Raw genomic sequence first — 15,125 nt, 5'->3', positions numbered from 1 at the left:
TGCGAGTAATAAGAAAGGTGGAGTGATGGGTGAAGGAATACTTGGAAACTGGGGAGATCAGGAGAACTATTAAAATATGTGAGTAAAGGTTAGTGTTTCTATCTGCATCAAGGGAACATGAAAAAAAGAGTAAGAGATAAAGGGTCTGAGTAGATTTCAGGGAATAATAAACAGAGGATATCATGGCTTATGACTGTACATATGTGTGAATAAAACTACATACAGGCAACTAAAAATACTGACGTTAAAAGGAAAAAAGAATTGGTTTAGCTATTCCATTTTTAACTATGGAAATTATACTATGGGTATGTAGCCAAAATGAAAGAGATTTAAAAAGAGAAGAGAATGGGATATTTCAGATATAAAGCAGGTGTACATCTGTTACATTATTTGCTAGGTAGGTTATCAAATTCAATATTTCACAAGCCCCATTTCCATGCATATTTTCACTAAGAACAGATATTATGTTGTGAGATGTGTAAGAATGATCTTTGTTGAAACCTGAAGGAAACACTAGAAAAAGACCATCAAAAGGAAATGGACGTGTTTTTTTCTGTACACAAACATACAGATAGAAAGAAGTCAAAAAGTATAAAAGTTCCCCAAAATCTTGCAAAAAGAACAAAACTATCATATAATGGAGCATGTTAAGATTTTGGGACTATATCAAACAAAATTAAATCACTGTGTTAAAAGATATCTGCATTGCCATGCTCATTAAAGCAATAACCACAAATGCCACAACATCAGAACAACTGTATAATCCAACAAATGAATGGGGAAAAAATCTGGAAGAGATACACAGTATGTACCCATAAAGAATAAAAATATCCTGGGTGTTTTCAACAACACAGATGGACCATGAAGGTGTATGCTCAGTAAAAATAATTCAGAGGGAAAACAGTACAGAATTATTCCACGTATGTATAAAATAAAGTTAATTTAGGAAAAACACACAAAAAAACAGGAGGCAAACTAAGAGCGACATAGAATAGTTGTTAACAAACTCAGGGGGTTAGTAGAACGGGGGATATTACTAAAAGGAATAAATTTACAGTTCTTAGTTAAAGACTTCTACAAATTTAATGTACAGCATGATAACGATAGCTATCACTACTACATTACATGCTTAAAAGTTAATAAGACACTAGACCTTAAACAGCTCACCACTACTCAGAAAAAAGTGGAATTATGTCACAGATGAATACATTAAGTAACCTACTAAGGTAATTACAATAGAACTATCAAATCATTACACTATAGATCTTTTTTTTTTTTTATTTTTAAACTTTACAAATTGTATTAGTTTTGCCAAATATCAAAATGAATCTGCCACAGTACACTATAGATCTTAAACTAACACAATGATAAACATTAATTAAATTTCAATAAACCAGAGAAAGAGAAAAAATGAGCACATAGACAAAACAGTCCTGGTTTATCAACTGAACAGAAATAAATTTAAGGAAAAAAATGATAATAAAAATTCAACCCAAATAAAAACTGTTAGGCATACACAATACACCTAATCTAGCAGAAGGTAGAAGAAAAAACTGGATTAGAGATCAATGAAATAGCGAATAGTAACTACATAAAATTGTAACACCACAAGTTGGTTCTTTGAAAAGAATAAAACTGACAAACCCTTATGTAGAATACCTTACAAAAGGAATGAAGACTCAAATTACTGAAATTAGAAATGAGAAAGACATTACAAATGATTCAACTGAAATCAAGAAAATTAGAAGGAAACAAGAAAATTCTATGTGTAGGTAATGGATAAAGTAGAACAAACAAATGAATAAATTTCTAGAGAATAACAACCTACCAATATATTTTATTAGAACCAGGAAGAAATTAATATCTGTGCAAACTAGTCATGGAAGGAGATGGAACTGTTAATCAAAAACCATTGTGAGGCAAGTCACATACATTCACTGCACAAATGCAGACAATACTTCAAAACAGTTAAGGTCAATCTTCCTTAAACTTTTTTGGAAAACACAGAAGAAAAAGGAAAAGTTCCAAACTCTATGAAGCAGGAATTCCTCTAATACCGATGCCAGTCAAAGACACAAGAAAACCACAGATCAAAATTTCTAAAATGAAGCAAAATCACAATAAATGTAAACTAAAATTAACACCACGCTAAAAGGATTATATGCAACCATAAGGTGATATATTCTTGAAATCTAAGAATGGTTCAAAATATGCAAAGTAAAGTATATTAATGGAATGAAACAAAAAATAAAATAATTATCTGAACTAATGCAGTAAAAAGCATTTGACATAAGTCAACAGCTTTTCATAATAAAACACTTGATAAACAAGGAATTTAAAAAGCTATGGCAACACATTAAAGGACAAATCTTATACAAGGACAGAAAGATGTGTACACTGCAAACTAAAAACATGGCTAAAAAACATTAGAAAAGACACAACTGACACAAAGATATTCTAAACTCAAGGATTTGAAGTCAATATTGTCAAGATGTCAGTATTAACCAAAGCAATCAACAGATTCAACCCACTGCTTCGTAAAATCAATAGTACTTCTTGAAGAAATGATAAACACATCCTACAAATTCATTTGGAATATCAAAAGATGCTGAAGAGCAAAGTATGCTTAAAAAGAACAAAGCCAGAGGTTTCGCAGGTCTTTATTTCAAAACTTACTCCAAACCTGTACTAATAAAATGATGTGATACAAAGATAAAGATAGACCAACTGGTGGAACAGTACAGGGACATTAAAAAAAAAAAATGTCTCATATATGGTCAAATGTTCTAGAAGGGGGTCAAGACAACTCAACGGAGGAAGGGCAGTCTATTAAAAAAAAGAAAATGTGGAGAAAACCAGTTCTCCAAATACACAACAATTAACTGGACCATTAACTGACATAATATACAAAACCAATAAAAGACCTAACCAAGCCCCAAATGCATAAAACTGCTAGAAATAAACATGCAGGAAAAGCTTTATGACACAGCAGTCACCAATGATTTATTATGCATAACATGCAAAGCACCAGTGACAAACCTAAAACAGAAATACGAACTCCCTGGAAATTATAAACTACTGTGCATTAGAGCACACCTAGTAGAGTGAAAAATAATCTATGCTATGGCAGAAAATATTTACAAATGATTTATGTCATAATAAAATATCAAGAATATGTAAACAACTCTAAAAACAACTAATCACTGGAATTTCCTGGTGATCCAATGGTTAAGATTCCACACTTCCAGTATGGTGGGCATGGGTTCAGTCCCTGGTCAGGGAACTACCATCCCGCATGCCACATGGTAGGCCAAAAAATAAACCAATAAGATAAAAATGTTAAAAATAAATAAAAATTAAAAAAGAACTAATTACCAATTCTACCTGGACGGGGCTGGCTCACCTCCCATCAACCAACCCACACACTGAAAACAGAAAACAAGCACTATAAGTAACATGAAATACATAAACCTGATGGTTAAAGAAATAAAATCGAGACCATTTATTATGCATAGAAAAGTACAAAATGAAAGCAGCAGTGCCAAAAACAAATGATGGTCATCACTGAAGGTATCACTCCACCTCATTAGCTGTCTCAGTGTTTGGAGAAGAGGAGGGTTCCACACCATGGTTTGTGGGATCTTAGTTCGCTGACCAGGGATGGAACCTGCACCTAACCACTGGACCAAGAGGGAATTCTCAAGCTCTCTCATTAAGATGCTTCAAGCTTAAGTGTGGACGTAGAATGGTGCATCTAGGCATCAAAACTATGGCATCAACAGTTTAGTCAATACCCTTGCATGAGGATGTGGACTCGGACGATGTTATCTCTAGAAAAAATTCTCAAACCATTTCTTGAGGATCAAAGCAGGTGGTCACTAGGGGCTTCCCTGGTGGCTCAGTGGCAAAGAATCCACCTGCCAAAGCAGGAGATATAGGTTCAAACTCTGATCCAAGAAGATCTCACATGACAGGGAGAAAATAAGGCCCTGAGCCACAACTATGGAGCCTGTGCTCTCAAGTCCAGGAGCCAAAACCACGAAGCCCTGACAGTTTAAAGCCCGTGCTCTGTAACAAGAGAAGATTGCACATCACAACTAGAGTAGCCCCCACTTGCTGCATCCAGAGAAAAGCCCACACAGCAATGAAGATCCAACAAAATAAAAAATTAATTAATTAATTAATTTTTAAAAGAAAAAATGAGGCACAGAAAGTCAACTGCTGTGGTTTTTCCAGAATTTCAACTCTGTGTTCACATGAGAGTGAGGACATTATAGGTGGCTCTGGAAAAATGTTTCACAAAATCAACTGCCTGCCGTGTTTTTGATTCAGAGGTGAACTATGTAATATGCAGGTATCATCCAACACTCTTCAAATAAGTACTGAGTCAAAATCACAGTAGAATACAGAGAATTAAAATATTTTAAAAGTTTCCAGATAGGGGTTAGACATTGAGCGCAGGAAAAACTCCTAACATGAAGTGGCCAGATCATGTGAAGGAAGGACATGTTGAAACCCCTGAACCTACATCATGAAGGTTTTCATGCCTGAGTCAACGCTGCTTTGAGCTCCATTAAGCAAGATAGGGAGTTCCAGAAGGCCAAGAGCAGTAAATGCAAAAATACCCTCCCAACTTTTGGAAGGAAATTATCCTCACCCACAGAGAGCAGATTCCTGAGGGTCTCCACCATCACGTCCCTGTACAAGGTCCTCTGAGCAGGGTCCAGACATTCCCACTCTTCTGGAGAGAATTCAATGGCCACATCCTTGAAGGTCAATTGTGCCTTAAGTTTGAAACAAAAAACACTTAACCAGGGGAACATGAGTAGAGTTCTTACTTGCATATAAAATGAGTAGAGGTGGAAAGATCAAGTTGAAGTAGGTATTGTGACAGAGACGCTGCTTCTGTCTAATTTAATTTCTTATGCTTTATCATAAAGATTATAATATCCTCCAAAGAGATACAGGTTTTTCATTTTCTTATGAAATACATGAAATAGATACAAATAAAAATTCAAAGCTGGGCTGTCTATATGAAAGTCTTGGTATGTTTCATCACTGAGGGATGATCAAAGCTGGATGTGGAGGAGCTGAGTGATCTTCAGTGATGACAGTCTATAGTGTGTTTAAGGAAAACTCAGAATTTTTTATCACGATGATGACAGGAGCAGCAAAGATGAACACTGTTTGAACTTCCTGTCTGAAATGCATTACTCTAACTGTTTTACATGTATTAACTTGTTGTCAGCATCACAGCTCATTAGAGAAAGACCTATTCTGATCTTGCAGATGAGACCTGTGTCAAAGACACAAGGAGAAACTCCAATCAGGTCTAGAAGTTAAGGAATCACAGAGCAAGCAACTGAACTCCTAAGGCTGGACTTTAGAACTGAAGTTTAAAATGAAAGAGTTAAGTAACACAGAGAACATTAAAAGTACACTGCCAGAATGTTTCATGGAGAACACATGAAAGAAGTTCAAGGTGCACAACACAGATTGGCCTAAAAGGTCTTTATACATGTGTGTGCATACACATGCACAAGAAATGCTAGTAATTAGAACATGTTAGAAATATAATTGCTATAACAAAAAGGTATATAGTTTTAAAATCATGACTTTTATATAAAGCATGGAACTGCATATCCATGAATTCATGTACTAAAATGAATGTACTTAAAATACTTAAAATTCAACATTCAAAAAACTAGGATCATGGTATCTGGACCCATTCAGTTCAGTTTAGTTCAGCTGCTCAGTCGTGTCCGACTCTTTGCAACCCCATGAATCGCAGCAGCCACCATCACCAACTCCCGGAGTTCACTCAGACTCACGTCCATCCAGTCAGATGCCATCCAGCCATCTCATCCTCTGTCGTCCCCTTCTCTTCCTGCCCCCAATCCCTTCCAGCATCAGAGTCTTTTCCAATGAGTCAACTCTTTGCATGAGGTGGCCAGAGTACTGGAGTTTCAGCTTTAGCATCATTCCTTCCAAAGAAATCCCAGGGCTGATCTCCTTCAGAATGGACTGGTTGGATCTCCTTGCAGTCCAAGGGACTCTCAAGAGTCTTCTCCAACACCACAGTTCAAAAGCATTGCTCAGCTTTCTTCACAGTCCAACTCTGACATCCATACATGACCACTGGGAAAATCCATAGCCTTGACTATGTTGACCATCTTGGACTTTTGTTGGCAAAGTAATGTCTCTGCTTTTCAATATGCTATCTAGGTTGGTCATAACTTTCCTTACAAGGAGTAAGCCTCTTTTAATTTCATGGCTGCAGTCACCATCTGCAGTGATTTTGGAGCCCAAAGAAATATAGTCTGACATTGTTTCCACTGTTTCCCCATCTATTTCGCATGAAGTGATGGGACCAGATGCCACGATCTTCGTTTTCCGAATGTTGAGCATTAAGTCAACTTTTTCACTCTCCACTTTCACTTTCCTCAAGAGGCTTTTGAGTTCCTCTTCACTTTCTGCCATAAGGGTGGTGTCATCTGCATATCTGAGATTATTGATATTTCTCCCAGCAATCTTGATTCCAGTTTGTGATTCATCTAGCCTGGCATTTCTCATGATGTACACGGCATATAAGTTAAATAAGCAGGGTGACAATATACAGTCTTGACATACTTCTTTCCCAATTTGAACCAGTCCATTGTTCCATGTCTCATTCTAAGTGCTGCTTCTTGTCCTGCATACAGGTTTCTCAGGAGGCAGGTAAGGTGGTCTGGTACTCCTATCTCTTTAGGAGTATTCCAGTTTGTTGTGATCTACACAAAGGCTTTAATATAGTCAGTGAAGCAGAAGTAGATGTTTTCTTGGAATTTCCATGCTTTTCTATGACCCAGCATACATTGGCAATTTGATCTCTGGGTCCACTGCCTTTTCTCAATCCAGCTTATATGAAATGTTCCCTTGGTAACTCCAATTTTCTTAAAAAAATCACTAGTCTTTCCATTCTATTGTTTTCCTTTATTTTTTTGCATTTGTCACTGAAGAAGGCTTTCTTTATTCTCCTTGCTATTCTCTAGAACTCTGCATTCAAGTGAGTATATCTTTCCCTTTCTCGCTTCTCTTCTTTTCTCAGCTCTTTGTAAGGCCTCCTCAGGCAACCAATTTGCCTTCTTGCATTTCTTTTTCTTGGGGATGGTTTTGGTCATCACCTCCTGTACAATATTATGTACCTCCAACCACAGTTCTTCAGGCAATCTGTCTACCAAATCTAATCACTTGAATCTATTCATCACCCCCACTTATATGGGGTATAATATGGAACTTGACTTAGGTCATACTTGAATGGCCTACAGGTTTTCCCTACTCTCTTCAATTTAAGTCTGAATTTTGCAATAAGGAGCTCATGATCTGACCACAGTCAGCTTCAGGTCTTTTTACTGCTGACTGTATAGAGCTTCTCCATCTTTGGCTGCAAAGAATATAATCAATCTGATTTCAGTATTGGCCATCTGGTGATGTTCATGTGTAGAATCATCTCTTGTGGTGGTGTTCAGCTCAGCCTCTTCTTTCTTTTGCTATTTCTCTACTTTACCCCCAGGAGAATATGGGCACCTACCAACCTGGAGGGTTCATCTTTCAGTGTCATATCTTATTGCCTTTTCATACTATTCACGAAGTTCTCAAGGCAAGAATACTGAAGTGGTTTGCCATTCCTTTCTCCAGTGGATGTTTTGTCAGGCCCTAACTAGCAAGGACATGCCCTTTAGCCACTCAGTGTAGCTGGATGACATGCTTGGTGCCCTGGCAGTCCCAATGCTGGTCCCCATTGACCATTTAAACATTCATTGGCTGTGGAGTCTCTCAACGTGCGACCAGGGGTTGAGGCAAAGGCCCTGCTGGAGTGGCGGGGAAGGGGGTCTAGGAAGGGCTGCAGCTGACATTGGATGACGCCCAGAAGTTCAGGGAACCCTGGCCTCACTGCTGCCATTGGCTATCCCGGAGCCATCCACTGCCCAGGAGTGGCTGGCCTCCTTGGGATCCACCACAGACTGGGAGTCACTGTCCACTGTAGAGACGATCTGCTGCCCTCCACTGTCTGCCAGTGGAGCTGATCAGCTGCACGCGAGTCGACCATACCCAGGCTTTTCTGCTGCCGCTGGTGGACCTAGGGCCAATCTGCTGCCACTGCAGGTTCCATGCTAGGAAATGGGGGCACTGGTCACTATGCTGCTCCAGCCTCTGTCTCTGGGGTGATCTTTGTGAAGCCCATGGCCGTGGCCATGTTATCCCACAGTCGTCTTAACCAAAACACATTAATAAAGGCCAATGAGTTTGTTTTGGGCAGTAATTAACTTTGATTCAAATTTGGAAAAGTTATTATTACACATTATTTGTAGATTAATAACAAAATTAGCACCATAGTAAAATAAAAAACTTGTTGGACAATTTAAAACCATGACAAAAAGAAAACAAAAACAACATGGAAAAAAATATATTGTTATCAACCAAGAATATTTCACCAAACATCATGATCAGAAGGAAATACTTGATGAATTCTCGCTGAAGTGACAGTGGAGTGAAGGGGGCTGGCCAGAGATCCTGCCTGCCTTTCACCATGGTACAGTGTGCCCGAGGAGGGACCACTGGAGAAAGTGACAGGAGGAAAACAGTGGGAGCAAGACACACAGAGAGCACATCAGAGCTGGAACGGTGAACATTCACAAGTCTAAGGTGAAAAGTCAAAGGATGGAAAAAGATATTCAGTCCTTAAGAGAGCAGGGGTTACTGCACAACATCAGACAAAAGACAAAACAGTCTAAGGAAAAACCTAACAAAAGACACAAAATATATTATGAAATGGGAAAAGGTATATTTATGAAGAAAATATAACAATTACAAATATGTATATATCTAACATCAGAGTTCCCCTGAAAATGAAGACGATCTTAACAGAAGTAAAAACAGAAATAGATAATAGCACAACATTAGTATCAGACTTCACTACCTGAGTTTTACCAGCACATGGAAACCAAAAGATCAACAAGGAAACTGAGCACTTGTACAACACTGTAGAATTACTGTACCTAACAAACATGTCGGAGAAGCCAATGGCAACCCACTCCAGTACTCTTGCCTGGCAAATCCCATGGACAGCGGAGCCTGGTGGGCTGCCATCTACGGGGTCGCACAGAGTTGGACACGACTGAAGTGACTTAGCAGCAGCAGCAGCAGCAGCAACAAACGTGTACAGAACATTCCACTCAACAACAGAAAAAATCACATCCTTCTCCAGCACATGTCTTAAAACCTTCTCCATTTCACAGACCACATGCTAAACCATAAAACAAAGCTCAATATATGAAGGCTGAAATCATAAAAAGTATCTTCTAAAAAAGAGAAGAGTATCTCCTTTAACCACAGTAAAATGATACTAGAAATAAACAGCAGAAGAAAAACAGGAAAAGCTTCCAAAAGTGGAAAGTAAGCAGTTTATTGTTTAAGAAGGGATGAGTCAAAGAAGAAATCACAGGGAAAATTGTAAAGCATGTGAATGAAAATAAAAACACAGCATATCAAATTTATTAACAGGTAGTCAAAGATGCAGTAGTAGGGAAGTCCACGCTGCTAAATCCTTACAACCACAAAGAGAAAGGTGCACACTCTGCATTACTCTTCAAGAAACTACTGAACAACCTAGCCAGAGCAATTGGAAAAGGAAAAAACAAAAAATCTAAGTTATCTAAACAGAAAAGAAAGCAAAATTACCTTTTATTTTGTAGGTGACAAGATTTTATATTTAGAACCCAGAAGAGATTGTAGAAGAAAACTGACTACTCTAAAAACACTAAGGACTTTCCCAGTGGTCCAGTGGTAAAGAATCCGCCTGCTAGTCCCTGGTCCAGCAAGATCCCATATGCAGTGGGGCAACTAACTAGTGAAACCTGCCCACCTAGAGCCTGTGCTCTGCAACAAGAGAAGCAACTGCAATGAAAAGCTCATGTACCACAACTAGCAAGTAGCCTCCAACTGTCACAACTAGACAAAGCCCACTCGCAGCAACAAAGAACTAACACAGCCCAAAATAAATACATAAACAAAAATTTAGAAAAACCTTAGAAGAGTTGCAGCATAAAATATCTGCACACCAAAATCAGCTGCACTTCGATACACAATGAACAATGTCAACAAAAAATCAGAGACCAATCCCATAGAATCCTTAGGGAAAATATCAGCCAACTAGGTGCAAGACCTCTAAACTGAAGAATAGGAAACTCTTTAAGAAGTCCCTGGAGATATATATGAAAGAAACACACCCTCTAATCATGCAGTGGGAACTTTACGTTTTTAAAATGACCAAATTTGGGTGGAAGGGAAGCTCAAGAAGTAGTGGATATATGTATATCCATGGCTGATTCATGTTGTTGTATGGCAGAAACCAACACAACATTGTAAAGCAAATATCCTCCAATTAAAAATAAAATTTAAATAATAGAAAAAAAAAAAAAGAAATTCCTTCACTTGCAACCCAGCAGATAAGACCTAGCATACCCCCCAAATTTTTCAATGGAAATTAAGAGGCCAAACTGATTAAAAACAGGTAACACTTCCTTTGCTTAAAAGTAGCAAACTATAAAAATCAAGTCAATAAAGTTTCATTGCAAAATTTTCTTTATAAAAAAATGACCAAATTAGGGACTTCCCAAATTAGGTCCAGTGGTTAGGACTCCACGCTTCCCCTGCAGGGGGTGTGGTCTACAGATATAAAGAATCCTTATCAAAATTTCAAAGGCAATTTTTGCACCTATAGAAAAACAATCATTCATAAATTCATAGGGAATCTCAAGAGCCAGCAAACAGCCAAAAAACTCTTGAAAAAGAAGATGAACACACAGGTTATCAGGCAGGATACTTCAGATTCTTCAAAGATCAGCATGTCCAAAGAAGGTCATTTCAAGAAGGACAGACTGAAAAACAACTAAGAATATGACTTACCTGAGATAAAGCCATTTCTGACTTCTCTTCCTTTTGTTTCCTCCTCTTCCTCTTAGCAGGACACACAAAAAGGCAGAAAACAAAATATTAGACTAACTGGTAAAACTAGGATTTGTCTGTTAATATAAAAGACCACTGATAACTTGACCAAGTACCCAGCAAAACTGTCTAAAATTATTTATTACATACCAAAGAGCTTTTCCAATACAAAAGACAAAGAGGAGAAAGCAGGCAGGCCTCCAAGATATCTGAAACATATTTTAAAAAGAAACAATTTGTGAATTTTTATCACCTAATAATTGTGGGTCAACATTTTACAAATTTCACAGTGTATTAACATTTAGAAAAGAATTACTTGATTATATAAGATCACCAAAGCTTGTTACAGAAGTTAATGTTCCTCTTCTAGGGAAGTAGAAAGTGAACGAACTAAATTGTTTCTCCATGCTACAAAACAAATAATATGTAAAGATATAAAAAGAAAAAAGTAAGCCCATCACAAAAAAGAACTCTCAATGTTCCTTTTAAGACACAATGCAGTGACAGATTCAATCACTTCTTGCCCCCTTTATCCTCTCCCTGCTCCTCTGCCCCATGTCAGGAAAAGGGAAGGGGATGACTCACAACTGAGTGAGTCAAATCAATGTCCTGGAGAAATAGCATTTGCAAATGGAAGTTATCGTCTGATACAAAGAATTACAGAATGCACAAGACACAAGTTCTGCTATTCTCATCCTCATCTGTACAGAGACATTTTATTACATTCTTAAAATAAGAAATCATATATCACAACTTATCCACAACCAAACAACTCACCATCCATCTGCATCCAGTTCCCATTACCCACCTGCTCTACTGTTTCCATTTTAGTCGGTTAATCTCTTTTCTTCCCTTCTGCTCTCCAGCTCTTCCTGTTTCTTCCCTCACACCTGTCCTGCCCACTCTGTAAACTGTTCCCCTCGAGATGCTTGGTCTCTGCATCCTTTCTGATGGTCCTCCATCTGTGTTTCTGCCTCTTTCTTGCCCCTCCCTGCTCCCTCTCTGCCCTCCAGTTACACCCCTTCTCTCCCTCTTCCACTCCCCTTTTCCCCCTTCTCTGACACCCCAGGTGGTCATGCATCCTTCCTGCTCTCGCTTTCTCTTGTGGTCACACTTGATCCTCCTTCTCTCCAACGCCATGCAGCTCTGCAGCCCAAGTGTCCAGTTCTTTCATCCTCTCACCCCACTCTACGTGAAGTGCCTCTCCTTTGGTGCCCTTGCCCCACCGCTGATCCAAGGCCCCTCTATGTTACTCTCTGTCAGCTACAAACTGGCACTTGCCATCTACCTACATGCCAGTAGTCATGTACAGAAGTGTGAGCTGGATCATAAAGAAGGCTGAGGGCCAAACTGTGATGTTGGAGAAGACTCTTGACAGTCCCCTGAATTGCAAGGAGATCAAATCAGTCAATCCAAAGGGAAATCAACCCTGAATATTCACTGGTAGGACTGATACTGAAGCTCCAGTACTTTGGCCAGCTAATGCAAAAGCCACCTCACTGGAAAAGACTGTGATGCTGGGAAAGATTGAAGGTAAGAGGATAAGGAGGTGGCAGAGGATGAGACAATTAGACAGCATCACTGACTCAATGGACATGAGTTTGGCAAGATGGTGGACAACAGGGAGCCTGATGTGCTGCAGTCCATGGACTCAAAAAGTCATACACAACTTAGGGACTGAAGAACAACAATCTACCTATCTACTTCTACAAGGATTAAATCATGTGCTTTTGCAGGTGTTGATCTTCAGTACCCTCTGAAAGGACTTTAGGGTGGAGAACAGAAATGAGGCACTCTGTGCTCAGGAAAAACTGAAAGCCCAGGTCTTCAGATAGATATTTTTAGGAGCCAATTTTATGAGCCCAATTCTTATATCTCCCCATATCTAGAAAAGCACTAAAATCCATGGTGATGACTGTTGCTTGTGATTAGCAAAGCTTCACAAAAGTAGAAATCTTCTGGAAAAAATATGTGCTTGATTACATGTACTCACCCTTCACCAAAATCACATATATACTGACCTTTCCCCCTGCTTCTTTGTAGCAGTTTCTCAGAGCTGTGTGAAGTGCTGTCTCCTGGACTGCAGTCCTCATTTTGCTCCAAATAAAAGTTTACTTGCAAACCTCACATTGTGCTTTTTTTTTTTTTTTGACAGATCCTATCAGTCGAGAATCATCTTTTTAAAATTTTACTTATTTTATTCACCTGGTATTTTCCATGCTTAACCGCTTTTACTCTTTTAACAAGTCCCTCAGCCACCCTTTCTATTCCTAGCTATTCTCCCTCATTCTTTCTTGTTCCTAGTTTTTCTAGTTCCCTCAGTTGCTCATTTCTCTGCTTTTCCTGGTCCCCTACATATTTACAGGGATGGCAATCGAACAGGATGCCGGCCTACAGGAAAAGGCTTTCCACTGGGTGGAATTTGTGACACATAGAAGAACACTATGTGTCACATGGCTGCCCCAGGTCACCTCCGCCTGGGTGGGGAAAGGCTCCCAATGAAGGGGAGGCCTGAGTGGCTGACAGACCAACCTGAGAAGGGAGGACAGAGGGGCTGGGAGAGGGAGCTCTCAGGAGAGGGGTGGGGTCTCCAGAAGGCCAGAGATAGAGACAGAGTAAAGGGATAAAGCAGGTTAATCCTGGGACTTCCATGGTGTTCCAGTGGCTAGCGCTCTGCACTCCCAATGTAGGGAACCTGGATTTGATTCCTGGTCGCGGAGAAGGCGATGGCACCCCACTCCAGTACTCTTGCCTGGAAAATCCTATGGACGGAGGAGCCTGGTAGGCTGTAGTCCATGGGGTCGCTAAGAGTCGGACACGACTGAGCGACTTCACTTTCACTTTTCACTTTCGTGCATTGGAGAAGAAAATGGCAACCCACTCCAGTGTTCTTGCCTGGAGAATCCCAGGGATGGGGGAGCCTGGTGGGCTGCCATCTGTGGGGTCGCACAGAGTGGACACGACTGAAGCAACTTAGCAGCAGCAGCAGGGAGCTAGATACCATATGCCACAAATAAGACCCACCACAGCCAAACAAATAAACTTAGAAAAGAAAAGTTTATCCTACTAAGGGCATTGCTAGTAGAAAAATTTAAGGGAGATGCCTGTAAGTCAATGATTACACAAGACATCAGATTTGCTTAACCACAAAACCTAGCAGGGTTACATAGCAATAAACCCAAACAACAGAGCACAAGATGAGCCACAAAACAATAAAACAATGGTGGCATGAAACCCACATTGTGCCCAGTGAGCTCATTACGTTAGGACACTCTCTTCGCACACATAAAAAGCAGTAATTTGTGGATCTAACTTGATCTTGCAGGACCAAGAAAACTCCATTGCCTAACCTGGAGGACGGGCTGAAGACGGAAGCAAAAGGTCTACTCAAGAAAGACAAGAAAGGTCTTCTCGTCCCCACTTTTCCCTTTTCAAACTGTAGCCCAGTAAGTCCTCAGGCCATGGCACCCTCTTGCCCGCCCACTTGTTAGCCTCACAAGGGGTCCTATTCTAGTATCACTTATCTACCACTTTGCCTGTCGAAAAAGATGAGATATAAAGGACTCTGGCACGGAGCTCTTCAGCACCCCTTCGCGGGAAAAGACACAAACGGTTTCACCAAGTCCAGGTTGAGGTTGAGGAGCTGGCCTCTCCCCGGGTGGGGTGGCCAGCGCTGCCGTCCAGGGGCGAGAGGGCTAAGCTAGGAGGTGAGAGGTGTAAAAGGACCTCGCAAAAGAGGACTTTACATAAGGGTTGAGGTAGTAAAGAGTTTTAAGCAGGATAATGTAGGGAAGGGAGGCATTCACGTGCACCGAAGGCAGAAAGGCAAGGTTAGGGACAAACCTCGAAACGAATTTAAACCCAAAATGCCCGATCAGTAAGGGGACTACTCGTTTTACTTGGGGCGGAGGACCTGGTGCTGAAATTTCAGATCCCTAGTCACTCCGAAGATACTGAGGTTTGACTAAAGTCGGGGGGCCTCGCAGCGCAAATCTACACAAGGAAGGAAACGCTTACCCAGCAACGCCCGACATTCACGCTGAGCTCCGCTCTTCCGTTTCCGTAAGAAACTGCGCAAGCGCAAATTCACAAGCCCGGCTTCCGGAGGCGGGACCTTGGCAGTGCGCTACCGGTGAGGG

The 15,125-nt window shown here is 40.1% G+C and overlaps 1 protein-coding gene across 5 annotated transcripts in view; it reads right to left on the bottom strand.

Moving 5' to 3' along the window:
• LOC147354498 (zinc finger protein 701-like) overlaps positions 1-15,125 on the bottom strand; it is a 23,044-nt gene extending 7,919 nt beyond the window's left edge. For 2 of the 5 annotated variants that reach the window (XM_086354297.1, XM_086354293.1), the window contains exons 1-5: positions 15,004-15,044; positions 13,008-13,144; positions 11,137-11,195; positions 10,948-10,996; positions 4,658-4,784 (exon numbers count right to left, since the gene is read on the bottom strand). In XM_086354297.1, coding sequence (XP_086210423.1) covers positions 4,658-4,784; positions 10,948-10,996; positions 11,137-11,195; positions 13,008-13,079 — 307 coding nt within the window. In that variant the 5' untranslated portion in view covers positions 13,080-13,144; positions 15,004-15,044. Of the gene's footprint in view, positions 1-4,657; positions 4,785-10,947; positions 10,999-11,136; positions 11,196-13,007; positions 13,145-15,003 lie in introns of all 5 variants that reach the window. The other 3 variants (XM_086354295.1, XM_086354294.1, XM_086354296.1) reach the window with 3 other exon arrangements.

Source organism: Bos grunniens, chromosome 18 (assembly GCF_055505025.1).
Source record: "Bos grunniens cultivar Pamir isolate PY7600 chromosome 18, Bosgru_T2T1.0, whole genome shotgun sequence".
Taxonomy (NCBI): domain Eukaryota; kingdom Metazoa; phylum Chordata; class Mammalia; order Artiodactyla; family Bovidae; genus Bos; species Bos grunniens.
This window is presented reverse-complemented; position numbering and strand designations above follow the sequence as displayed.